General features: G+C 45.5%; 2 protein-coding genes across 27 annotated transcripts in view; one reads left to right on the top strand and one right to left on the bottom strand.

The window, feature by feature from the left end:
- The window catches only part of Gramd1b (GRAM domain containing 1B), a 167,140-nt gene extending 165,396 nt beyond the window's left edge, over positions 1 to 1,744 (top strand). For 7 of the 23 annotated variants that reach the window (XM_087560898.1, XM_087560897.1, XM_087560917.1 and 4 more), the window contains one exon: positions 567 to 1,744. The gene's annotated coding sequence lies outside the window, so the exon portion shown is untranslated. Of the gene's footprint in view, positions 1 to 32 lie in introns of all 23 variants that reach the window. The other 16 variants (XM_087560902.1, XM_087560901.1, XM_087560920.1 and 13 more) reach the window with 3 other exon arrangements.
- Positions 1,745 to 3,362: 1,618 nt separating this feature from the next.
- Positions 3,363 to 25,767, bottom strand: Scn3b (sodium voltage-gated channel beta subunit 3). 4 transcript variants are annotated; one of them, XM_087560461.1, is made up of 8 exons: positions 25,418 to 25,766; positions 24,973 to 25,054; positions 18,607 to 18,708; positions 17,010 to 17,173; positions 14,768 to 14,993; positions 11,788 to 11,926; positions 6,501 to 6,603; positions 3,363 to 6,190 (listed from the first exon to the last, which is right to left on the bottom strand). In XM_087560461.1, the coding sequence occupies exons 4-7, from the start codon at positions 17,106 to 17,108 to the stop codon at positions 6,540 to 6,542; spliced, it is 528 nt and encodes a 175-aa protein (XP_087416587.1). In that variant the 5' UTR covers positions 17,109 to 17,173; positions 18,607 to 18,708; positions 24,973 to 25,054; positions 25,418 to 25,766; the 3' UTR covers positions 3,363 to 6,190; positions 6,501 to 6,539.
- Between the last annotated feature and the right edge of the window lie 339 nt (positions 25,768 to 26,106).

Genomic DNA, 26,106 nt, shown 5'->3' with positions numbered 1-26,106 from the left:
AAGCACCTTCCTTCCTTCTTTCTTTGGCCTAGTTTTATGGAACTGGTTTACGCTTAGAAGATAACAGTAAGAAGAGTATCCTTTTGGACGGAGTCCATCTTCCATCTCCAGGCACTGTGAATCCTTTCTACTATTCATACTCCTCACTGATGGAAGAAGCCATTCCCGGTTCTAGAACTTCTGTTTTCCTCAGCCAAACCCCTGTCACAGTTTGAATAAATTATGAAACCATTGCTAAAATCCTTGGCTTGAGTTAGGGCACTGGCATCAAAGGAGTGAGGAGTGCCAGGGAACCTCAAGAGGAATTTGCCACAAGTGGATTTTCCACTTGTCCATAGCCCCTCACCTATGCTGGCACTGGCCTATTATTTTCATAGACAGCATCTGTAGGATATGAGGTGTTGGGGAAATGACTGGCAAGGGGCAGATTCTTTCTGGACTACTTGTGCTCCCAGAAGGGTCCTTTCTGTGGCATATCATCCCACTTCCTCAGCTCTGCAGGGCAGCCAAAGCCAGCCCTGGTCATTAGGACCAAGGAGAAATAGCAATCTTCTCTCTTCCCCCAGGTGGCAGGGCTGTGATGGCCCTTCCTACACACCTGGACTCTGCCTACCCACTTCAAGACTCTCCCTCCCCCCAACCCCATCCCCATCTCTAAGCTATGGGGCAATCATTCCCCATTTTTCCTTTGCCATCCTTGACCCTCATCCACACACCCCGCCCCCCCATCCTCCAGCAGGCTGGCCCCTCTCCCTTCCATGTCCAAGTCTTCTTCCAGAAGATGCATTTGGATCCCAGAGGAGTGTTTTCTGGAAGACAATCTTTCAACATCCCTACATTCCTGACATAAAGCAGGAATTTGCACATGGCGTAGAGAGCTCCCTCTCCCACCTCTCTGCCCAGTCTTGTTACCTCACTCCTGCTCCAGCCATTGTGATGGGCTCAGCCAGCTCCCTGTTCTGATGTGCCCTGCAACAGCTCAGGGGTCTTGTGACTTGGAGAGGTCCTCAGCAGGCCTGGGAGCCCGGATTGGAGCCTTGGCTGCCGATGAGAAGCACTTACCTGCCAAGATTTGCTGATGCCAGACGATCTCCCCAGCATGTGAATGCTTAACGGACATTGCCATCTCTACCCCCTTGGTCCTCCTTGCTTCTTTCCATACAATAAGACACCTCAGAAGCAAAATGGCGGCCCTTGCTCCAGGCAGGACATCAGGCTGTCTGGGGAGTTGGCCCTGGGCTTCTGTGTTGTGTGCAGAGACTGCACAGTAAAACAGTCACTTTTGCCAACAAGAATGTGTGGCACCCCACATCTCCCTACCTTGCACTCTAGGGCCAGACCACTCTCTGCATGGACCAGACCATTTTCCCAAACCCATGGTGCTTCCCCCGACCCCACTCAACCTACATTCTGAGGTGGGGAGGGATGGATCAGAGGCCATAGTGGCCCCCTGGATAATCCTGACATGGGGTGGAGTCGGGTGAGGCAGAGGGAGCAGCACCCAACACCTGCACTGGGCCACAGTGGGAAAGAACACAGTTTGGTTGCAGTTGGGTTGTCTGACCGTCTATATTTGGATCTATAACTGTACTTTGCCTGGCGCTGTGCGCAAGGTCCAAAAACTTATTGCTAGTACCTAGACACATACAAGGCTGTCCAGCCAAATCTTAATGTAAAGTAGCTAGAGCCATGGAAGTTCAGTATGAATTAAAGGAAAAAAAAGTATTGAATTACAAATAATAAATGGTGTGTGTGTGTGCTTATTTGCTTGGTCCATCGGTATTCTTCATCTCCAGTATTTCTGGCATCCTTAGATGTGCTCAACGGCAAGTCCCGAAGGCCATGAGCATACCTAAGTGTGGCCCACACACATGTCCTCATCTCAGGAAGAGAGGCAGCATGATTAAATGGAATGGCTGAGTTTTTTATTTGGGGTTTTGAATTTTTATTATTTTTTTTATTTAACTCCTGTTCATTATTTCTTATTTTTGACAAGCTTATACAGGTTTACAACATATTGGGATTGGATCCACCTCCAGTACCCTCTCTTAGTCCCCCTCCCAGCTCTGGTTGTTCCCTTCCTACCCTGCTGTCTTTTTATAACTTAATTGGATTTAATTAGGTCGCTAGTATGACCGTGGTGTTTATCCTTACTGAAGCATAAACAACGTCTTAGTGGCTCCATCACCGATAAAATGCCTCTCCCTAGTAGAGGAGTAGAGCCTCATGTGCTGCTACCCTATCCATGGTGGAATGAGAGGCCCAGTCTTGTTTAGGTCTCAAACAGCTTCTGTGTAATCATGATCAATGGCCGGACAGCGAACAGCACTCTTCATCCTCCTGCTCCTATGGCCTTCTTATTCTTTGGTGTTTCAAGAGCCTTAGAGAGGGAGGACTTTATCTGTCATACATGAGCACATAATAATCCCTCCTGTCATCTCAGTGTTTAGGGATAAAGTCTTTTATAAAGAAGTGTGTGTGTGTGTGTGTGTGTGTGTGTGTGTGTGTGTGCATTTCTTAAAGTGGTAGCTGGAGCTATACCCAATAATTTTAATCTTTAAATATTTCAAACATTTTAAATTATGTGTATATGTTCATGCCTGTGTGCTTGTGAATATAGGTGCTTTCATTGGCCAAAAAGGGGGTATCAGATCTACTGGAGCTGGAGTTACAGGTTGTTGGGACCCATGTGACATGGGTCCTGGGAACTAAACCGGGGTCTTCTGACCGAGTGACAAGCACCCTTAACCACGAAGCTGTCTTTCCAGTCCGATTTGTAGTCGTAATCAGTGTTAAGCTGGTGGAGCTGTGGTGGTGCACATCTTCAAACCCAGCACTTGAGAGGCAGGTAGATCTCTGAGTCTGAGGATAGCCTGGCATACAGAGTGAGTTTCAGGACAGCCAGGACTACATTTGGAAAACCCTTGACTCCCCCACACCCCCCAAATACACAACAATTGTGGTAGACTAAATCCTCACTCTTTCTTGTTATACTTTTCCCTTTAGGGGATCTTGGCTCCTTTAGGAAGCTAGATACTGGAAGACAGCCCCCTAAAGTGAAAGTCACCCGAGCCTTCCCTGCATTAGACCTTTCCTGCTGCCAGCATCTCCCCACCTGGTTAGGAAGTGTGTGATGCCGGACAAGGATGCATTTCTCTTGTTTCCTTCCGTGCTTGTGTAGAGGAGAAAAGGAAGGACCGAAAGGCTGGATCCCACATCTAGCACGTCTAGCTTTAGACTTTCGAGGTTTTATTCTAGAAGGTTTGTTTCCTGAGTTCCAGGCAGCAGGGCAGATTGCAAGCTAGGTGGGAGCCCGAGTGGGCAGCAGCCGCAGGTTGTAAGCACAGCAAACCCAGAGCAAGTGGTCTTCAGAGATACTTTATTGACACGAACAGAGAGACTTTATTGGAACCATGGGCCTGTGCACATTTCTACAGGCCTAAGACCAAGGGGTCTAGCTAGAGTCTAACCTAGTACTTGACACAGAGAGCGTTGAGTCAATGGGATTGGATGGTCAGAATGATAAGCAGGCACTCCAAGGTCCTGGTCACATACATTTGCAGTGACTGGGTGAAGTCACAGAACCAGGGCTTTTTCGTTTATAAAACAAGTGAGAGGAAGCTTTCTCTCTCTCTCTCTCTCTCTCTCTCTCTCTCTCTCTCTCTCTCTCTCTCGGTGTGTGTGTATGTGTGTGTATTGCTCACGTGCATCTTTATGTAAATATAAATATGGGCCTTAACTTGTGCACATGTATATGTGGAGGCCAGAAGTCAACCTCGGGTGTCATTCCTCAGGCACTATCCACCTTTGTTGGTTTTTTTATTTGTGTTTTTTTTTTTTTTGAGACAGCGTCTCACTCTCCTGGAGCTTGCCAAGTAAGTAAGTTAGGCCAGGTGGCCTGGTTAGTGAGGCTCAGATCTTCCTGTCTCTGCCTCCCCAGCTCTGGGATGACCAATGTGTGCCACAATGTCTGTCTGTTCACATGGATTCTGGAGATCACACTGAGACTCTCACGCTTGGGTGGCAAGCATTTTACCCACTGGGCTATCACCTTAGCCCTAACGCCTTTTAACCTCACCCCTGTCGTTCTCAGCATAATCTTGCTCTGGAAAGTTCCCTTTCTACTTGCAATTCTATTTCGATGTCTAGAGCAAACCCAGAAACTCAAAAGATAGCTGGGGTGTGCGGTTGACCGAGGGTGGAGAAACCAAAGAATAATGTGTAAACAGATTGAAAGTAAAGCCTGAGATAGCAAGCGCTTAGGGATTGGGGCTCGGTAACAACCCCTGGCTGACCGTCCAAGCCAACAGGGCAAGATGCTCTCAGGACCAACTGAGTAACCAAGTTCACAGCTGTTAGGCAGGGATAAGGGGAAAACTAGACTCAGCTTAGTTTGACCTTCAGTAAATTATTGAGAATCAGTCCGGGCAAATACCCAGCACCAAGACAAACAATGGGGTTTCTGGATGATTATAGCCCTTGAGAACTCTTCTAAGCCCTTTAGTAAGCCATAGCACACCAGGAAAGGCTCCAGAGTCACACATGTCTAGTCCAGGATTCTAAGTGGAATTATGGGAAGAAATGGAGATGGCAAAGATTTTAATTGGCTGGTGAGTGCCGTGCCTTGTAGGTTATAGTCATGATCTCCTATAAGGAAATGCGATTGTGATTCCAGATAAGCCACCATGTATAAACAAGCTAGATAAAGGTAGGGTGGGATGGGGTTCCCAAAGCGCATGTCTGGCATCCACCAAGAAGGAAATGTTGGGAGTGAAAGGTGAGCTTTTCATACAAAGCCAGGTAGGGGTGGAGAATGTTCTTTCTTACAGATCTCCCCAGAGGTGAGGACATTTCTCCTATGGAGTCTCACTTTTACCTTTTTATACATCATAAGGCCTTCTGCCCTTGCTATCTGGAGGGGCTAAAGAATATTGCATTTAGAACAGTCATTAAAAAGAGATATTGACTAAGCATCTTGTCACTGGTTCCCTGTTCTCTTGGGTGGGGATGAGGGTAGAGGTGGGGGACTTTACAAACACCAGTACCCAAACGTGACATCTACAGGTGAGGTATTTAGAAGCTACACGCCCATCTTTGTCTCTCTGTTGACTGTCCATTTCAGACTAAAACCATTTTTCATCACAGAGATATTGCCCTCGGGTGCCGTCTCTCCTGGAGGATGCTTCAGATTCACAAATCTTTGTGTGAAATCCTGAAGTCTATCTCATGCCGTCTGTGTTTTCTTACCTGGTTTCCAGTTCCTCAGATCTGTGGCAGTCAGCTTCCGCTGGGCAAATGGCATGCTGAATGTTAGAGTCCTCAAAAATACCTCTCATCCCAGGGAGTGTGAGGTTGGTGGCAGGAAAGTCATCTCTGGCCCAGTTTAATCCCCTAAATGTCCTGTTCAGCCTTGTGTGAGTCTCAGTTTCCTCCTGTAAAACGAGGACTAATACTGATCCACAGACACTGAGACATGAAGAACTGAGGAGTTTCAATCCAGAAAGGTCACTCATCCATGTTTCCAATATCAGGAGTGTGTTATATCATTTTCGAGACCTACTGAAACTGTCCTGGATCCTTCCTTGGGACTTCCTGGAAGTTCTGGGTTTGCTCCAGGTCTTCAGGATTATGGGGATACAGCCTCCAAACACTGAGCTCCAGAAAGCGTTCCAGTGCACACAGATGATGTCCCTGCAAGCATTAGGGGCATGCTGCTTTCTGGCGCTCTGAGAAGCAGGAAAAACTGACTTCAATGAATCAAAGTACGTACGTGGCACGCTTTGGCTTTAAGACAAACTAGTCAGGGCTTTCTTCCGATTTATATCCATCCTTTTGCTGCAGTGGAGAATGACCCAGTCACAGACAGTCAGGGCAGAGGTAATACTACTCTCCAGTACTTGTCTAAATCATTTGGAACATAGGGAACAACTCTAGTTAAGTTGGGAGTTACTTGGTTGGAAGCAAGAACAGAGTGAGGTTTAGTCCGTGTAGAGATAGATGTTGGCTCTTCGGTTCAGGCAAGGTAAAGATGTGTAGAGTTCTGATAGAGTTCGGAAGTCAGGTGAAAATCTCACATTGGGTTGGTGGTTGATGAATAGAAAAGATGGATGTGTTGGGACACCTGGGGCACTTCCTGATATTGCTGGCATCACTGAACTGGGGATATCCAGTCCCTCAGCACTCAGATCACCTACCAACAATAGAAGAACTCACTGAGAATGTCCAGCGCAACCATTCCCAAATACACATACACTAAAGAGGGGAATGAGAGAATTATTTTGCCTTTGTTATCATGAGCAAGTGAATTGGGTTGCTCAATATCTAGGCCAAAGTAATTCAGCTTCTGAAGGGTTTGACATAATGGAGGGCATCATGATTTGACCAATAACTTAAAGTACCCAAAGGACAGGATGGCTATGCAGAAGAGACCAAATAGAAAGTCACTTCTATTGTAGATGGCAAACAACATTTGTATGACATGCCATCCACATCCACCTTACCCTCCCAGATGCCTGTACATCACCTCAAGTCACACCACATTATTCCTCCACAGGTACCACAGAGTTCTCCTTGTTCTCTGAAGGGATAGCAAGGTAGTCAGACCTGCAGAGGGTGTGGGAGGGAAAAAGAGACAGTGCCTTAGAAGTCATTGGTGAGTGTGTAGGAAAGGCATGACCCAGGCACAAGGCTGTGTATGGAACGCCTCTGTATTTCCTTCTGGTTGGGCTTCCCAAGGCAAATGTACAAGTAGCCTCAGCAGATACAGTGGTATCCCTTCCCATATTGCATATGAACACCCCCAGCAGCAGGATCTGACTATTCTTATCATCTTCAAGATGAAGACTGACATTTTGACTAAACCGAATAGGTATGAATTTGTATTTCAAAGTTGCTTCAATTTTCACCTTCCCAGTTCCTGGTGAAGTTGAGCATCTCCAGATGTTTGTCAGCTGTCTTGTTTCCTACTTCTGTAATCTCATGATTTGTTTTCTTGGTTTTTTTCTAAAATAATTTTTTATTGTCTCATATTTGGAAAATTTGTCCTAATCTGTTGTTAATAAAGTTTTCCTATAGCCTCTCATCAAGAATAGTTGATGTTTTACATATAATATAGTTAAAATTATTTTTCCATCTTTGATTTGTACTTTTGATATTTAAGAATTTTTTCTGTAAAACATGATGTTTTAACTATAAAATTTTGTTCAACTATAAGAAAAGGATTTTCTCTGTTTACATATAATTTTTTCTACTACTTTGTTGCAACTTATAAGTTTTACATTCTGCTTTTAAATTTTACCCCCATTTTATTTTGGTGTGTAGAGAGATGGGTAATCTCATTTTAGTATCATAAACTTTTCTCTGTTAGCTCTACACTCAACCTTAGCCAAAAGACAGAGAAGCAATTCTCCGATATCCTTATAAGCAGTCATCATAGCTCATGAGACACATCAAACCACAGACATCTAGACATTCTGCTTTGGCTTTGAACTGATATAGGTCAGTGGCAGGCAAACTTTCTGATCCACAAGCTGTACTTACCTGTTAGAGTTTTGTAAACAGAAAAGCCTGGGGGAATGCTGTGACAGAAGTCTTGTGTAGCTTTGAAAAACCTAAAATAATCAAGCTATGCTTTGGTTTAAAATATTGTTGGCCTCTTGGCTCCTGCGTGACCTTTATGATGAGTTTATCACATCCCCTGAGAAATCCAGTCGAGGTTTATATTGGAATCTCAGTGACTTTGAAGAATATTTTGGGCAAGAACTTCTTGGAAGAGTGAAGCTTCATGCTTTATCCTTTCATTTTTCCTCATGTTTTAAAGTAAGGTTCTGTAACTTTTTCCTTAGCAGTCTTTCATAAGCTGTTGTCTTTACTCCTAGGTACTGGTGAACAGTCATTACTGTGGCAATTAATTTTTTTTAAAGATCTATTTTTATGTATAATGAATTTTTCACATGTGCACATGTGTGCATGTATGTTTATGTGTGTGTGTGTGTGTGTGTGTGTGTGTGTGTGTGTATGGATCATGTGTGTTCTTAGTGCCCATAGAGGTCTGAACAGGGTATTAGATACCCTGGAACTGGGATTATAGATAGTTATGAGCCACCATGTAGGTGGTGGGAATTGAACCCGAGTCTTCTGGATGAGCAGCAAGTGCTTGTGACCATTGTACCATCTCCTCAGCCCTTATTGCAATTAATGGATTTTTTTCTAATTTAAGGATTTAAATGTGCTTCTACGTTTGTTGGTGGGACATAGCTAATTCTTTGGAAACTGTTAATTTCTTCTCCACTAGAGACACACTTTGAGAAATGTTTTATCATATGATCTTGTCCTTGTGTGACCTAATGTGTAAGTGCACGGACTATGCTTTCACTGGGTGACAGGAGTGTGTTATATGTGATTTTTATGGGATCACTATGGCACACGTGGTCTCTGTGACCGAAAGAAACATGTAATTCATGACTGAAGTTGGACTTGCCTCGGTGACCTTATACAATATTCTTAATTAGGTTGCTAAGGAAATTTCATGTAGATATGGTACTTTGGGTGAAAGTAATGAATAATATATTTTCCTCCTTTGTAAATCTTATCCTTTCCTTTATATTTGTGATGCCTAGGAGTTCAAGTCTCTGGGCACATACATGAGGGATCATGTAGATTAAGGTTGGCCTCTAAACGTGTGGAGGATGGTTTTAATTACATTAACACATCTTAATTGTGGATGGGACCATTCCCTAAGCAGGGATCCTGGGGTATAAAAGGGGAAAGAAAACAGAGCAAGCATACATTCACTGCTGACTGATCTTGACTGTGGAACCCAATCCTCTCAAGCTCCCACCATGGTGACTTCCCTGGAACTGAGAGCCAAATAAACTTGTGTCCTTGTCCATTGCTTTTGTCAGAGTGTTTTATCACAGCGCCAGAAGAAGAAACTGAACACATTTCTTAGTGTTTCGCCCAAGGTTTCAAATATAGTATTGAGCAGGAGCCAGGAGAGATGGCATCCCTGTCAAGTTTCTGATACTGTAAGTATTTCTTCCAAAGTTTCCTCTCAGATGGTAGTGATGTGGAGTACTGAGTAGTTTATCTGTTTAAAGGAAATTTGTGTTTCAGCATAGATTTATGTGTTCACCCTACTTAGGACATAAGATACCCCTTAAGTTAGGGGTCCTGGCAAAAGATGGCAATGTCTGTCTCACTTACCATCAAAGCTTCCTTAGCAACAGTGTGCTTCCCGCTGGCTGCAGGCCTAGGTTCACAGTGACTGCTCAGCACTCTAAGAGAGCAACCTGTGTTTCTATCGTGGGGAGACATCAAAATCCAACCTCTGAGGGAATTATCTGCTGAACGTACATTGCTTCCACATCATTCTATAGTGGGTCGCCTTATTCCCTCTTCCTGTTTCTTTGCTCATTACATCTCACCTTTTCTATATCTCAACTTTCTCAAATTTATCTTCTGGTCAGCAATACATAATCTTCCACTGAATTAATGCATCGAGTAGTTGATTGTTTTTTTTTTTTAATTTTTTTTCAGGAAAAAAAAACACTTTTTCTGTCAACTTTGATTGCCCTTTGCTCTTTGGCTCTGTCTTTTCCTCCCCCTCCTCCTCCTCCTCCTCCTCTTCCTCCTCCTCCTCCTCCTCTTCCTCCTCCTCCTCCTCCTCCTCCTCCTCCTCCTCCTCTTCCTCCTCTCCTCCTCTTCCTCCTCCTCCTCTTCCTCCTCCTCCTCCTCCTCTTCCTCCTCTCCTCCTCCCCCTCTTCCTCCTCCTCTTCCTCTTCCTCCTCCTCCTCTTCCTCCTCCTCCTCCTCCTCTTCCTCCTCTCCTCCTCTCCCTCCTCCTCCTCCTCCTCCCCCTCTTCCTCCTCCTCCTCCTCCTCCTCTTTCTCTTCCTCCTCTTCTTTCCTCTAAGTATTTTCTTTTGTTCATCTTTGTGAGGTGCCCCAGTTGAACCCAGGGCCTTTTACAGGGAAGACGCACCCCAGCCCCATTTTTATTGTTTTAAACAAGGTCTATTTTCTAAACGCTTTACTTTTATACCTTTGTGTTTGAGTCCTCTGGGACCTAATCACGCTGCCTGTGCCATCTTTTGCTCCGCTGTATTGCTTTCCTTAGTTAGTTCTAGTTGGGATGAGATTATGAAAGCAGGCTGAACCACAGTTAGCCTGGGGGAGGCTTGTGAGGCCTTGGCTGAGCGTGGGTCCCTTTTGGAATGTTTTTTCCCCCTCTTATTTCTTGTAGCTTTGACTCGAATTTCTCATCTTAAGTTTCCTTGATCATGTGGGTTGAATCTATTTAAATCCCAAATACTGTGGATGCAAGCTTATTCCCAAGAGTCTTTTCTGGTTCTTCTTGGAGTCAGGCCAGCAGAGAGAAGTTCCTTGGCTTTTCTCGAAGCTGGTGGTTGTCTGGTCCACCCTTTGTTGCTTGCTGGGGATTCTGATTGTTCTGGGGGTCCTAGTTCCTACTGTGTTTCTTGCGTGAGCCCTGTTGGAGGTACACTGTGTCCAAGCCTCAGTATCTTCCACTCAGCCAAAAGTACTGTCTTTACACATAATTGGCTGTCATTCTTATTTCTCTGAGATTGTGGGTATCACAGAACGAGTTATTTTTAAATTTTATCAAGACTTTCTAGGCAATAATGGCCTAGGCATTTTAGGTACTGCCTCAACAGTATTGCTGGATGTTTGTGGACTTTATTCATATGTCCTCATTCTTTCCCCAAACAACAGGCCAATGGGGCTTTTAGTCCCTTGTCCTTACAGACTCCAGGACTTCTCACAGGCACTCATTCTTAAGTGAGGGGTCTTTGGAAAAAATGGGTAAAGCCGAGGGCAAACACTAGGGGATTAGATCGCCTGCTTGAGGTATTTAGTTTCTACCTAGTTTTAAAAGAAAAGGTATGTTTTGTGGCACTTTTTAGCTAATAAATGGCACTGGTACTCCAGGATACAGGGAGAGAAGAAAGGTGAATATGTCAGAAGGAGTGCAGATGTTGAGAATAGAAGGCCTGGGTTCAGTCCTTAGCTTCTCCATTCAACACATCAACATGCTTGTCTTCAGTGAGCAAGCCTCAACTCAACATTTGTGAACTGGTTATGATAATACATAACTTTATGGGGTTTGCCTTGGCAGCTGCTGGTCTTTTCTGTAGTGGTTTAATATGCAGGCCAAGAGACATCTGGCCTGAATTCAAATCTCCCATTTGTTTCTGTGCTAGACTTCTTTGACAACTCAACAGAAGCTGGAAAAAGGAACCTCAATTGAAAAAAAATGCCCTCCCCCCACCCCCGTTGGCTTGTGGGCAAGCCTGTGGGTCATTTTCCTGACCAGTGATTGATGTGAGAAGGCCCAGCTCACGGTGGGTGGTTGGTGCCTCTGGGTAGGGCAATCCTACGTGAGCCATGAGTTGCAAACCAATAAGAAGTTCATCTATGGCCTCTGCTTTGGCTCCTGCTTCTTCGGCATTCTTGCCTTGAGTTCCTGCCCTGACTTTCTTTGATGATAAACATTGATGTGGAAGTATACAGAAAGTGAATAATCCTCCCTGTGCCCAGTTGCTTTTTGTTATCCCTGCCCAACAGCAATAGTAACTGTGACCGTCTACTACTTACAGAAACTCTTCTAGATATACTGTTTGTATTCATAAAATAGATATCATAATGTATTCTTTATAGATTATTAAGAGGAATGCAGACAAAGTTTACAGGTTGCTAACACCTCACCTCTGCGAGCACATGCATACCGAGGGTGTAAGCTGTTACCGCTTATGCATCTTTGGACTTACGCATTTTCCTGTGCTGCCTCTTCGGCCTTAGAGACCTTTCTGTAGCAATAGATCATCTCAATAAACAGCCACAAGGTGAGGAAGACCAGGAGGATGTACATCATGATTTCCGAGACCACGGAGGTGAAGTCTTCTCCCGCTACGAAGAGGAGAATGAGGTTCAGAGTACATGTGTCCCACAGACCCACGAAGCCTGCTTTTCCATTTTTTTCTAAAGATTTATTATTTATGTAGATGAGTGCTCTGTTTGCATATGTGCCTGCCTGACGGAAGAGGGCATCAGATCCCATTATAGATGGTGGTGAGCCATTACATGGTTGAGAGGAATTGAACTCAGGACCTCTGGAAGAGCAGGCAGCGCTCCTAACCATGGAGCCATCTCTCCAACCTGAAGCCTGTTTTTATGTATAGCTCAGATAAGCACTGAGTCTAGAAAGAACTTATGAGGCTATCCAAGAAATCTACACCGTCTGTCTCCTCTTCCTATACTGTAGGTCCCACCTCTGGGCACCTGTGTTCTGGTATCCTGTCCTGCTGTTCAGTCTCCCGAGAATTGCCCTAGATTCTGCTAAAAGCCCCTGCAGGGGAAACATCTTTTAGGATGCTGTGTAGCATTTGTCACACCCGTGTGCAGTTTCATCCAGCCGGTGAAATCACTCCTGGGTGGAAGTGCGCTGTGCTTCTTTCCTACTGACTGTGCGAGAATATATTTTTGAAGTGCCAGCCTGTGTCTCGTCTCCAGATACTTAGGTATTCAGCTTCCCTTCTCCTAAGGGACCGGAAGCACAGAAACATTGAAAACATTGCCTCTCATGTCGTCTGCTGGGCTTGCTATGGCCTGGCAAGGGTGTGATAGGTTTGCTGTCTCGATTTTGGTGCAATAGCTCTAAGGGTGTCACAGGAAGGTACCTTCCACATTTCTGTCACCTGTAGGAGATGAGGCCACTGCTTCCTGTATTAGAATGAGAACAGAGAGACTAAGCCTGGGAAAATCGAACAAGGAGAACCAGGCAGATTCCCTGGGGCCCTAGGAGTGGGACAAACACATATCTGTCACGTGTGCTTTTAAGTGACATGGGGTGGGGGTGAGGGTGACTGCCAAGATATGACAGACTAAAAGCAAAAAAACAAAAACAAAAACAAACAAAACACCTGAAAAACCTTAGGGTGGGGGCGGGGTGGAAGGAAAAGACGCAATGGGGAAGGGTAACTGGAAAGATCTGGATGCTGGCTCTGCTTGTTGTGCCCATTACATGTTCCTAAGCAAGCCCTTAGCTCCTTGGAGAACACTCACCACACCTACATCCTCCACGTGCCCCAGGGGAATCATATGAACACATCAGAGACCTCAAGCTATGAAGTCACACCTGAGAGGGTGGTATGGAGGCAAACTCCTTTCAAACCTTTCCATCCTTGAAGCTCTGTTATTCTAATTATGAACTTGTTTTCTCCTCTCTTCTTACTTGAGGACTGCTCTAGTGCCAAGCAGACGGACTAGCTCAGAGACGCTATACTTCCCCACTGACTGTGTCCTCAGCATCTCTGGAGGCCAAACCCTGAGAGAGCAGGGGGAAGAGACATACAGGCATCTGCCTATGGTTGGGTAGGCAGCAGACAACAAGTTTCTGGTGGTGAACACAAGATAGCACCAGGCTCCCTTCCCCAAGGAGGAGCAGGTGCATAAACAAATGATGGTAATGGAATCTTTGAATGGATTTATACCTCAGAGAGCTTCCTGGTCAACACCCCATGCCACCCCCCACTGCCGCTTCTTTACCAGGGGACACAAGCACTCAGGGAAGTGGATCAACACATTTTCCTTCAGGGGGCCTGAGCCTTCTACGCTTTGAGAATTCCACTTAAGTAAGTGTTTCAAGACCCAGACACTGTCACTTCCTGGATTTTATAACAATGATACGTAAAAAAAAAAAAAAAAAAAAAATCAGCCAGTGGCCTAGAGGTTACCACTCCCCCTTCCCTGACCACTGCCTGCTTGCCAGCCTGAAGAGTACGCTGGAAATATAACCATCTGGGAGGGTCTGAGGATGGCATGGTGGTATGGAGAGACACAGGAAGGGCAGAGTTCACACTCTGACTTGGGAAGAGGCCCACACTGCTTTGTCTCCTAACATAGCATAGAAGTAGTTTGCGAGTATCCCCCATGATTCTGGACTCAGATCAGGAGGGAAATACACACATTAGGTTTTTGAGAATATTTCCCTCTTGCCAACGATGAACTGAGAGAGTCTGGAGACTTTAAAGACTAGGGAGCTTTCAACTTGTCCCCACTCCTGGCTGATGACAGACACAGGTAGAGATACTACAGATGGGAAAGGGACAGCAAGATGGGTCTCCAGTTAAGACACCTGTCACCAAGTCTGATGCATTGAGTTCAACCTGTTACCCACACAGGAGACAGAAAGAACCAACTCCTATGAGTTGTCCTCTGAGCAACACACATGCCACAGCATGCATGTGTGCATATAGACGGACAGGGACACAGATACACACACACACACACACACACACACACACACACACACACACACACAGTGTAAATACATGCAAATTTAAAATTTTAAAAACCCCGAGAAGGCTTGAGGCTCATTACATTTTGAAAGCAGCTTGTCTGGAGATAGAATGTGGCTCAAAAGAGCAGAAGAGATGATTTCTAAATACAAATTAGGGATTCAACGCTGGCCAGAGGAAAAACGCAGATTGGAATCATTGGCTATAGGCCTTGTGGAGGATGTACTTTTCTTCTAGGGGACCAGAAAAGTCATCCCAACATCATGTTTTGGCCTGTCTCCTTTGAGGGGAGATGCAGCAAGGGATTCTGGGGGGGGCATGTTGTAGGAAGTGGGCCATGTAGGAAGGCAAGTCCACATGCATGGGCTTGTGTCTTCTCTAAGGATCACATGTATGGAAAGCCACTGTCCACCACCCTGCCCTCTAAAGAGACGACAGGCCTCAGGCTTACCCTCTTCAGTGACTCGCAAAGGTATCAGTCTCGTGGTCTTCACAAAAGGCCTGTGTGCCTCGAATTCGAACTCCCTGGACACATTGCATGTGTAGAGGCCAGAGTCATTCAAAGTGACATTGAGTACAGTGATGGATACGTCCTGCAGGTCTTTGCTCCCATTCCACTGCAGACGGCCTTGGAAGGGGCTCTCCACTTCCTGGTGGCCATTCCGATACTCATATATCTGCAGAGAGAGAGAGAGAGAGACAGAGGCAGAAGCATATTGTGGCAAGAGAGTCGGGAGGGACAAGGTGGAAGATGTTACCGTGGGCAGGAAAGCTAGGGGACAATGTTAGCAGAAGACCCAGAGCATGTGGGTGGGATAAGAGGCACGGAGGAAGCCATGGGAGAGAATGAAGACGTAAAGGAGACCAGGAAGAGGAAAACAAAAGGTTGGAGACAGAAAAGGGATAAAGAAGGATGGTGAAATATTGGATGAGGGTGAGGGAGAAGGACATAGAGATCAACAAGGCAACTGTGTTAGCAGGGAAGATACCTGACAGCCCTGAACTTTGATGATTGTGGTGTAACCTGGCCAGGTCAAGGTGGGAATCCATGATGCTGAAGGATGCCCAGTTTGCAGAGAACTCAACAACAAGAGATACACACAGAGCTTTTGCTTTGGGTAGAATTAGAACCAAAGTCAGGCCCTTTCAACTTTCCTCTCATATACTCTCTGACACAACACTTTTTTCTTCTGGTCTCCACTAGCAATGGATGGTGACTGAAGTTCTAATTCATATTTCTTAGACATTAACCACAATTGAGTCCCTCAGTTGGGTCATCTGGTTGGAACAGTGCGGAAGAAGTGAATGCTGATAGCAGGTGTGCAGGCCTAAACCGCAAGGGTCCTTCACATCTGACCTCTGGCTTCCTAGAAAGTGAGCATTAATCTGAATTGTACCTTCCCTGGTATGTGACTCTAAGACTCTAAGAAGTCATTGTTGGCCCTTGTCTTGGCACCAGATAGGAACCAACTTAGATACAAGTGCCATGTAGAACCTAGAATGAGAAATGAATCCACCTAGAGGGAAAGAAAGAAAACAAACAAAAAAGAAAACAAAGAAAGTCAGTTCCACCATGTTGTCTCCATTAAATATTATGGAAGAGACCCAGAAGAATAAGAAAAATCAGTATAAAGAGCCTTGCATCTGCTGTCAGACCATCATGTGAAAATCTAAATGCGTATGTATGTATGTATGTATGTATGTATGTATGTATGTATGTATGTATGTCTAAACTGTTTTGCCAATTTAATGTTACTCTTTTGAGTTTCGGTTTTTCTAACAAACACATCATATTTCAATGACTATTTTAAGTGCATTGAAAATTAAAGCTCATGACTCTTGGTAACAACCCCATAATGAAATTTTCATTCTTATTCCCACTTAAAAGGAAAAAAAATAATTGGATGCATCAAGAGGTTAAATATGACCAAGGGCATGTAGCTAAGTACTGTGGAGAAAAGAATGGAACTCGATGGCCTGGCTCCAGAGTCAGTGAAAGTACTGACAATGACTTAAATGAGTCACAGCCTTATGAGCACTGTCCCAAACCAGAACTGACCCTGACCCTGACCCTGACCCTGACCCCAACCCTGGCACAGAGCATACAAGGCTTCTCCTGTCAAGCATGGTGTCTAGATCATTGGGAGAAGATTGATGTTCCTCGTGGGGAGAGTGGCGCATGGCCACCTGGGATGCAGAGCAAGGCAAAAACAAGCAAACACCTATTTACAGGGGTGACTGTCCTGGGCACAGCAGTTGATACAAGCTTTGGTCACCCCAGTTGCTCCTCCTTCATTGGGACTGTGAGAGTTGGAAGAACTCACCTGTGCTACTTTTCATAAAGCTGCCTTGTGTTCTTTCAATTTCATTAGATCCATTTCACAGTACTGTGCAGAAGATGAACATACCTGTAAAAGGTCTAGCAGGTTGACTAGCCCACACAGGTTCTCTCAGTATGTTTACCTCTTACAACCACGTCTGGCTTGTAACCAGGGCTGCTCATAGCTAGCTAAGTAGCCTACCTTGCAAAGACCCTGGGTTAATAAATGGCTGTCAGTTATCTGTTGAGAAGATGTCAGGGTTCGGGAGAGGAATGAATGCAGGTCAGGGCATCATCTCCCAGACTGTTAGGAACTGGGCACACAGCAGCATAGGTCAGCAAAAGAAAGGCCAGAGGCAGCAGTCTGACATACAAGGAAATCTTTACCGCCCTCAGGCCTGTAGAACCACTCCACCACAGTGGTGGCCTCCACCTCCTCCCTCTTCATGCAGGAGATGCACCTCAGCTTCATGGGATTACCCTGCACCGCTTCTGTCTCCGAGGGTACTTCCACACACACAGGGAAGCAGACTCTGACTGGAGAGAGGAGGGGTGACAAGAAGGGGACAGCAAGAGTAGGCATTGGGGAATGAGGAGGGAGGGAGGAAAGACAGAGAAGGAAAAAAAAATCGTGAGACACTCTTGAAAGTAGCGAGATTCCTGTGTGCACCTGTCACTTGGGCTTCCTGAGTATGCATGATCAGGATGGGCCTAGAACAAGATGGTGCAGAGGCGGGTCCTCCGACATTGACTGGAAGTATTTGGAAGCCATGAGGATGCAGCACAGGATAGACTCGAGCCTGACTCAAAAGCCTTGGAGTCTATTGGGAGACATACATGTTCCATCCATCAACTGTCCACCCATAGGAACACTCACCCAGCAGACATGGAAATCCATTCCTTGCCAGGTCTGATCTTAGACTAGTGTGATGGTTTGTATATGCTTGGCCCAGGGAGTGGCACTATTAGAAGCTGGGGTCTTGTTGAAGTAGGTGTGGCCTTGTTGGAGTAGGTGTGTCTCTGTGGGCTTGAGCTTTACAACTCTCATCTTAGTTGCCTGGAAACCAGTCTTCCACTAGCTGCCTTCAGATGAAGATGTAGAACTCTCAGCTCTGCCTGCACCATGCCTGCCTGGATGCTGCCATACTCTTGGTTTGACGATAATGGCCTGAACCTCTGAACCTGTAAGCCAGTCCCAATTAAATGTTGTTCTTATAAGAGTTGCCTTGGTCATGGTGTCTGTTCACAGCAGTAAAACTCTAACTAAGACAAATAGAGATCCTAGGATGAACAAAACACTAGCCATGCTCTCGGTGCGTATATAACCTGGCAGATAATACATTTCTTTGGTGGTTCAACCAGAACACACAAAGGCTCATGTTAGTAAGGCGCCCAGTTCTCCCAGAGAGGTAGTTAGTTACTTGTGCTTGGGTTGGGGAGAAAGGAAGAAAGGGCTGGTGGGACATGAGACAGAAAGGCAAAAAAGATTCATGTTGGAAAGATCTGTGAGTGCCCTGTGGGATAATATGTCAAGTGCTCTAATGCTCTAAAGGGGAGACGGAATGAGATCTGTGTTTGAGGACCCATGGAGGATGGCGCAGCACCAATGGGAGTATGGTAAACTGATCATTTAGGCTGGAGCAAGCTTTGTGCACAGGAGAGAGACAAAATTCAAACTCCAGAGGAATCAGATGATCAGACACATTGTACACCACATGGAGGTTTGGACTTTGGGTTTCTGCCCTCTAGAAACTCCCAAGTCCAAGGATTATAGGTGACCATGTCAGATTGCAAATTCAGAATGAACCAAAAGCAGGAAATTGATGCCAACCAAACAAGAACAAATGTGGGATGCATTCACAGATGTACAGTGTGCAGAAGGAAGGAGGAGGAATTCTGCAATTGTTCGGAACAAATCTGGATGGCATATTGCATTTAACAAAAAAAAAAGCTGTTCAGTGAGTACACACCCAAGGTGGCTGAGAGGACCAGACCACAAGACCTGGAGCAATGCGGGGAGCATGGGATGCTGAACTTGGACACAGAACAGGCTTGTCTTCAAACATTTCAGCCTGGCAGATGGAAAAGAAATGCAATTATACTCAATTTTAAAAGTTACAAAAATCAGTTGAACACAGTTCATCTGTTTTTTTCTTTCGGTCTTGCTATGTAGCCCAGGTTGACCTTGAGCTCACAATTTCAAATTCACTCTCTGAGAAGTGGGATTACAGGCATGGGCCCTCAAACCGAACTTTAGAAAAGGCAGGATTGCTGCAAGTTCTGAGGACAGCCTGGGCTACTGAGAAGAAACCTTTGTTCAGTAATCCAGTACACAAATTAATAACGAATGTTGGTTTGGGGCTGGAGCTCAGCTGGTAGAGTGCTTGCCTGATGTGCTTGAAGCTCCAGCATTGAAAAATCAGATGTAGTGTTGCATCCTGAACTCCCCAGCCCTCAGGATATTGAGGCAGGAGGATTAGAAGTTCAGGGTCTTCCTTGCTTTTCTTGCATTAAGGCCATCCTAAATTAGATTAGACTTTGTCTCAAAATAAATAACAACTTAAAAAATAACATTTATTTTCAGATGTTTCAGCTATCCATAAATACAAAAAAAGCTATTTGATAAGAGATTTTATATTTAATTTTTTGGAAACTTCAAAAGTATAACAACCACCAGCAGGTCCTTGTATGAGACCTTGAAGGATCCTCTGATAGCCCTGTTCATGACCGAATGATCAACATGGATGCTCCAAGGTAAAATGATATACACTGATATGTAAATGCTAGCTCACTTCATCCTGCCCATCTGAGAAGAGGCTTCAAGGGAGGCTATTTTGTTGCAGCTTTGAGTCAAAAGCTAACACCTTTCTTTTTTTTTTCTTTTCTTTTTTTCAGAGCTGGGGACCAAACCCAGGGCTTTGCACTTGCTAGACAAGCGCTCTACCACTGAGCTAAATCCCCAACCCACCTTTCAATTAAAAATCAACATATTCCATTTCCATTTTAAACTTGGAATTTAGAGTGAGCCTTGTTGGCATTATAAACTTTTTTAAAAGTTCTAAGTGGAAAAAAAAAGCCAACAACTTGGTTTTTAAACCTTCAAGGGAAATGGACTAGCCTTAGCCAGCAGTCTACAGAAGATTGGTTTCATCCTTTTAATGGAGAAGGGTCTGTATCTTGGGGGAAATGATTAGAAACACTTTGGGCACCTGGTAAACTCCTAGTCTACATTACAAACTTGGTTTCAAAGCAACTAAAAAGGCAGTGTTATATTTCTGGGTAACGGTTTGTGTAGCAGGAACTCCATAACATAGATCCTTGGTGTCCATATTTAATGAAAGGCAACAAAGAAAAAGCAGTTCAAGATGGATGGCCTCATGGGCTTGGAAGGAAAATCCCAAGGAACGCACAGTTACAATTACAGAGGCAAGATGATATTTGGAAACTTAAGGACTGTGTTTTTCTAACTACCTAATTTGTCTGAGACTCAGTTTATTCAATAAAATGTTTTTTTTTTCAAATAAAACACCCAGTAGATAGGTCACGAGAAGCCTGTGGATTGTTTTACATGATTCTGCTTTGGATAACTGTCATTACTAATGTTATTCATCTTCTGTTTATGTTACAAATGTATTGAGTACCCATTGAGTAGCCGCACTGTTCTAGGCACCAAGAGCCAAACGAAATCCTTCCAGCTTTCTTGAAGTCTGAATTCCAATGGAGGTGGTACAAGTAGATTACAGAACAAAATAAGGCAGTAGAGGAGAGAGAAAGGGAAGAGAGGAGAGGAGCGGAGTGGAGGGGGGGGGAGGGAATGGAATGGGAACATATCCACAAGACTAGCTTCATTAAGAGAGGAGCACTAAAGAAAAAGAGGAGAGAGAGAGAGAGAGAGAGAGAGAGAGAGAGAGAGAGAGAGAGAGAGAGAGAGAGAAGAAGAAGAAGGAGGAGGAGGAGGAGGAGGAGGAGGGGGAGGAGGAGGAGGAGGAGGGGGAGGAGGAGGAGGCAGGGGCGGCGGTGGTGGCGGCGGCGGCAGCAGCAGCAGCAGAAGAAGAAGAAGAAGAAGAAGAAGAAGAAGAAGAAGAAGAAGAAGAAGAAGAAGAAGAAGAAGAAGAAGAAGAAGAAGAAGAGAGGCAGCAGCAGCAGCAGCAGCAGCAGGAACAGTAGCTGCCACCCCAGGCATGTTTGTTGAAGTCATGACAAGCAAGAGAAAATAGCCACTCTAGGGTTCAAATAAGTGTGCCTGTCATATTTGAGGAATGACAATATGTAGGAAATCAGCCAACAAAAAGAACAGAGAGATGAGACAGGGAGGGAGGGCAGGGCCAGGTATGGCAGGTCTTATAGGTCACAGTCAGAGCTTTGCCTTTTGCACAGCACTATCTAGGGAACCTTGCAGGATTTAGAGTTGAATGTTGAATGATCTGACTTCTGCTATGTTGCAAGGTCAGCAGGCCAAGGAGAGGATAAATTAGCAGGTGAAGCAGACTCAAAGGTGAAAACAGAAAGAATGATTAGGAGGTTGGGACAGGGCCAGCAAGATAGCTCAGCAGATAAAGCCACTTGTAGCCAAGCTGAACCACCTGAATTCAACCCCAAGGGCCCACATGTTAGAAAGAACCGTCTTGCTCACGTTGTCTTCTGACTTCTATATGTGCACAGGTGCATGTACTTTCCCCCCTCCTCCAAAAGAAATAAATTATTATTTTTTTAGGCAGCTGAAGAATTGGTTTGGAGGTTAAGAGCACTTGCTATTCTTGCAAAAGACCCGAATTTGGTTCCCAGGAACCATGTCAAGTACCTTACTACTTATCTGTAACATCAGCTCCAGGGGAATCTAACATCCACCTCTGGCCTCTAGGGGACCCCCAACACATGTATGCCTCCACACAGATACATACACACACACACACACACACACACACACACACACACACACACACACACACACCACATACATATATACAAAATAATTTTTAAAAATCTAAAACAGTTCAGTGGTGAGATTAGAGGTTCTTTTTGATTGAGGGATAGCAGAGCTGGGTTAGCAATGTTAAGGATGTTGGGGCTGTGTTCTCATGAACACGGAGACTGGACTGCAGAGAAGGCTCACTGTCACTTATTTGTAGCGAAGGAGCGAAGACAGACTGCACAGTCAGGGTGGTGGGTGTCATGTGGTGGAGTATGGAGTTGGGCTGCTCTTTTCAGAGTGTCACTGGAGAGCATGTCCACTGTGAACTTTCTCTTGGCCAAAGTCCAATGTCCAGACAGGAGAACTCTGTTTCTGCAGTCTGGAAGAGCCCATTACAAAATGGCTACAAAGTTCCCCCACCTCATTTGCTTGCACTCTATTATAGGACCCCCTTGTTCCTTCCATCAACAGTGAAGTCAGTTTCTCTACTATGCCGCTGCCTTTATGTCTGTGACACCCTCTGGTTAAGCCACACCACTGGCTATAAATTGTAATCTCTTGGAATGTTGTAGGCTGCATCATTGACCTTGGAATGAATGCACTTTCATTTCTATAGTAATGATGAAGACAACCATGAGGGAAAAGGTATTGCCTTAAGGATTACAGACTAACCAATAAAACCAACTCCCCCGCTCCTTTCAGATTTTTCTTTTTTCTTTTGTCCGTCTGGAGCTCTCCCTAGAATGTTTCCTCCACAGTGAGATAAAGAAGGCTTTAATTAGACTGCAAATAATGCACAAGGCATGGTTACGAATAAAGTTATTTTTAGATGTTAACATCCTGAAACAGTTTGGCCTATCAGATTAGCAGGGCCTTGGAGGAATGAAGGCCAGGAAGGGCCGAACTCTTCCCAATATAATGGACTCCTGTAGAACAAAAGTAGAGGAGACACGGGGAGCTAAAAGTTGGATGAACCCTCAGGAAAGGTGGTGGTGTTGGGGGATGAGAGGGAAGATCGAAGGAAAAATTCCAGGACTAATGTCCACCTGACACTTGCACACAACATCACACGTGTTCACAGGGGACACTGGAAGACCAAGACTAGAAAGATAGCAGCGCTCTATCAAGTCCTCTGCCCTGCATGACCTCACCTCCTTCTGCCTAAAATGGAAATAACTCATGTCACTCTGCCATATCACAGTGACCAAAAGGAGCAACAGATATTAGAATTATATACAAATAAAATTGCACTTCAAGCGAGGCTCTTTCCCCTACACAGACAGCCAGGCATTCTGAAGCCCTTTTGGTGAACCAATGTCTGGGTTACGAAATCTTGGAATGAGCACGGAAAGATGTGACCCATACAGGAAGTCAGCCCAAAGATTTTTTTTTTTTGAGGAAGTATGGGCCCTCTGCATATTCTAGTAATATTCTGTAAATATTCTCTTATGGTTGGGTTGTCAGCTGAAAGGTGTGTACAATGTGATCAGTAACAGCTTTCAAGCTTCACCTTTATCAGGCCTTCTGAGGATGTTGCCTGATAAGAATGAAGCCGTAGAGTTGAGGTGGGACTGAGACACAGACAGAGCTTTGTGGGTCCTAGGCAAAAAAAAAAAAAAAAAAAAAAAAAAAAAAAAAAAAAAAAGGCCAAGACTGCCCTCCCCTTCCTCTGGATTTCAGCAAGGAACATTATGAATTTAGTTTGGAAGAATGCTTCGCAGACCCTTCTCTACAACTTGAGCCTCACCCACGCCTTCTCTTATCGTGCAAGACTAACCTTTCTTAAGCCCCCACAGCCTTAGCATTTCCCTGGAGCAAATAACAACCTCAGTCTTCGAGACTGGGTGAACTCGCTTCAGTGGCTGGCTTATGTCAGCTTCATCTCCAAGTCTGGTGTGGGCTCGAGGGAATGGGTTGGGGCGAGTCTGCCCTCGGGGTTAGCATCAGTCTCTTCCTTTTCTTTCTTTTCTTTTTTTTTTTTTTTGGTTCTTTTTTTTCCGGAGCTGGGGACCGAACCCAGGGCCTTGCGCTTCCTAGGTAAGCGCTCTACCACTGAGCTAAATCCCCAGCCCCAGTCTCTTCCTTTTCTTTCCCATCCTTGTTTCACTAGGCATTTTGTTCAACAGGAAACTTGGCTCCTCTTCTGGTCACGTGCAAAATCTAAATAATGCATGCAGTTACAGTTAGTATCCAAGGCTGGGCGAAGTGATATTCAGGCACAGAGGCAATGCCTGCCACGACACAGGCAGAGTGGGAGCCAAGCCCATCACAGGGACATAATCCCACAAGACTACTTTATGTAAGGGAGGTGGGCACAACCCATTTTGATTTTGTTGGTTCAAATTCAGAGGAAGGCAGCTAAACCAATGTAAACCGACTTATCAACTGAAGAGCACCTAGGCTTGATCCAAAGGCAAAGTCAAAGACATGAACACACACACACACACACACACACACACACACACACACATGCACACATGCACACATGCACACCTACTGTTATCTCACTAGTCCATTCAGATACTTATACTGACATGCTCAGATGCATGCTGGTGCACGCACTTATAAACAGAGGCGTACATTAACATACAGTAAAAATGCTGTGTGTATCACACACTCATGTATTAGCACTCAGATGCCCACTTCCCTTAGCACACACGCAGGTATCCTATTCTCAGCTATGCCTGAAGCTGTTTAGCCCCGCATTATTGTCACAAGTCCCTTATTTGGAGGGGCAATGTCATCTGAGTCTCTCACACCTGACAACCAAGAGAAAAATCCAAAACAACAAAACTCTAGGGAAAAAAAAAACCAATAAAACCAGCTCACCAAATATCAAAGCCCCTCAGCTCCCAGGGTTCCTGTAAACTAAATTCACTTCCCATTTGTCTGTTAATGCACACCAGCAAATGGCTGGAGCTGCTGTTCCATCCATTCCTAGTTAAAATTTAAACGATGGATGAGCTATAGTTTTTCTCTCTCAAAATTCATGCATCCAGGTTTTGTGTTCTTTTTAAATACCATAGAGAGAAATGAGCCTCCCCCGCCCCCAAATCATTGAAAATTTCAGAACCGACTCTTCACTTCAATTGCAAGCAAGATTTTAAAATAACGAACTGATACATTCCTGTTAGCAAAGGGGAAAGCGAGGGGCAAAATAAAAATAATTAAGAAAGGAAGGAGTCAGAGAAGCACTAAAGACGGTTGTGGGAGGGGGGGGGAATCAAGCCACAGGGAGTGGAGAGGTGCCTTTGCAAAACTCCAAAGCCAGGTCTCTGGGGGCACATGTGGATCTCCATGTCTGGCAAACATGCACAGAGAGAAGCCAAGCAAGCTCCTTGTCACCAGCGACATCACTTAAGTGTTATTATTGCTAGCTCGATGCCTGCTATTTGCACATTGCAGTGCAGGGTGCTGTACTTACCCCAGTAGATGAGCACTAGAGAAGCTAGGGGAAGCAATCTGTTGAAGGCAGGCATCTTTTCCACCGTAAGCGATTTCTGAAGCTGAACAGAGAGAATCTCTGTCAAGGACTGAACCCTCTGATTCTTTCGAGGAAACCTTCAGGGATTAACTGCCCCTAAGGGAGCAGACCTTCTGAGTGGGAGGAGGAAGAAAAGGTCAAGTTCCCTTCCTAGGGGTTCTGCGGGATCTGGAGTGTAGGTGTCAGCTCAGGCCACCTGCCTCTCTCGCTAGACTAAGTCTCCGGGCTTGGCTCAGCACCACGGACAGTAGCCTTCCCGCCCACCCCAAACGTGGAATCCCAATCTCTCCTCGGTTTCTTGCAACCAAAGCAAAGTGGACTGGGAAGGGAGTCTCGCAGCCGGCGCGGGGATGCTGGCCTGTGGAAGGAGTCAGTGTTGATTCACCTCTTGCCTCCCCCAGGGACAACGACTTCAATCCACCGAGACTCAGGATCTCGGGCTTCTACGGCGGGGCAGGCTTCTTCAGTTGGGCGTGTCCCCACTCCAGCCGTCGTCTGGGCTACAGAATTTGTTCCACTTCAGTCCTGTACACAGGGTCCCGGGCTCACAGGAGGTCCTTCAGGGGTGGAAAGAGGTGGGACCTCCGGTGGGGTGGGTGATCTCAGAGGTGGAGGATGGGTAGACCGAGGGACCCCTTTCCGTGGGGCGCGTTCCTGGATCTTGCGAAGCCCCGATGCTGGACGATTAGGTGGTCAAAACCGTCCCTCTCCAGGGCCACCCCGTGGCTGAATGTGTTGCTAGCCTTGACATGCGCAGGCAGCACTCGGCCGCCTTGGTAGCTACGGACCCTCCCCCTTGGACACACATTCCCCACCCCTAAACCCACGTGCCCCTCCCAGGGCTGGCGCGCTGAGAAGAGGGGGAGGAGCCCAGCGCAGCGCAAACACCCTCCAGCCGAAGTGGCTTCTTGTCTGGCTAGCTGGCTGTCACCTCGATTTTCTACTGTCTGGGTTTCTCTCTGGCTTATGGACACGCAGCTTCCACTTATTCATCCCCTTCCAGCAACCCTACTCCTGTCGCCTCCCAAATATGCATGCCTACAGCTCTGGGGAATGGAGGGACACATCTCTTTG

Source organism: Rattus norvegicus, chromosome 8 (assembly GCF_021556685.1).
Source record: "Rattus norvegicus strain SHRSP/BbbUtx chromosome 8, alternate assembly SHRSP_T2T, whole genome shotgun sequence".
Lineage (NCBI taxonomy): Eukaryota > Metazoa > Chordata > Mammalia > Rodentia > Muridae > Rattus > Rattus norvegicus.
Note: the sequence above shows the minus strand (reverse complement) of the source record. Positions and strands in the feature narration are given on the sequence as shown.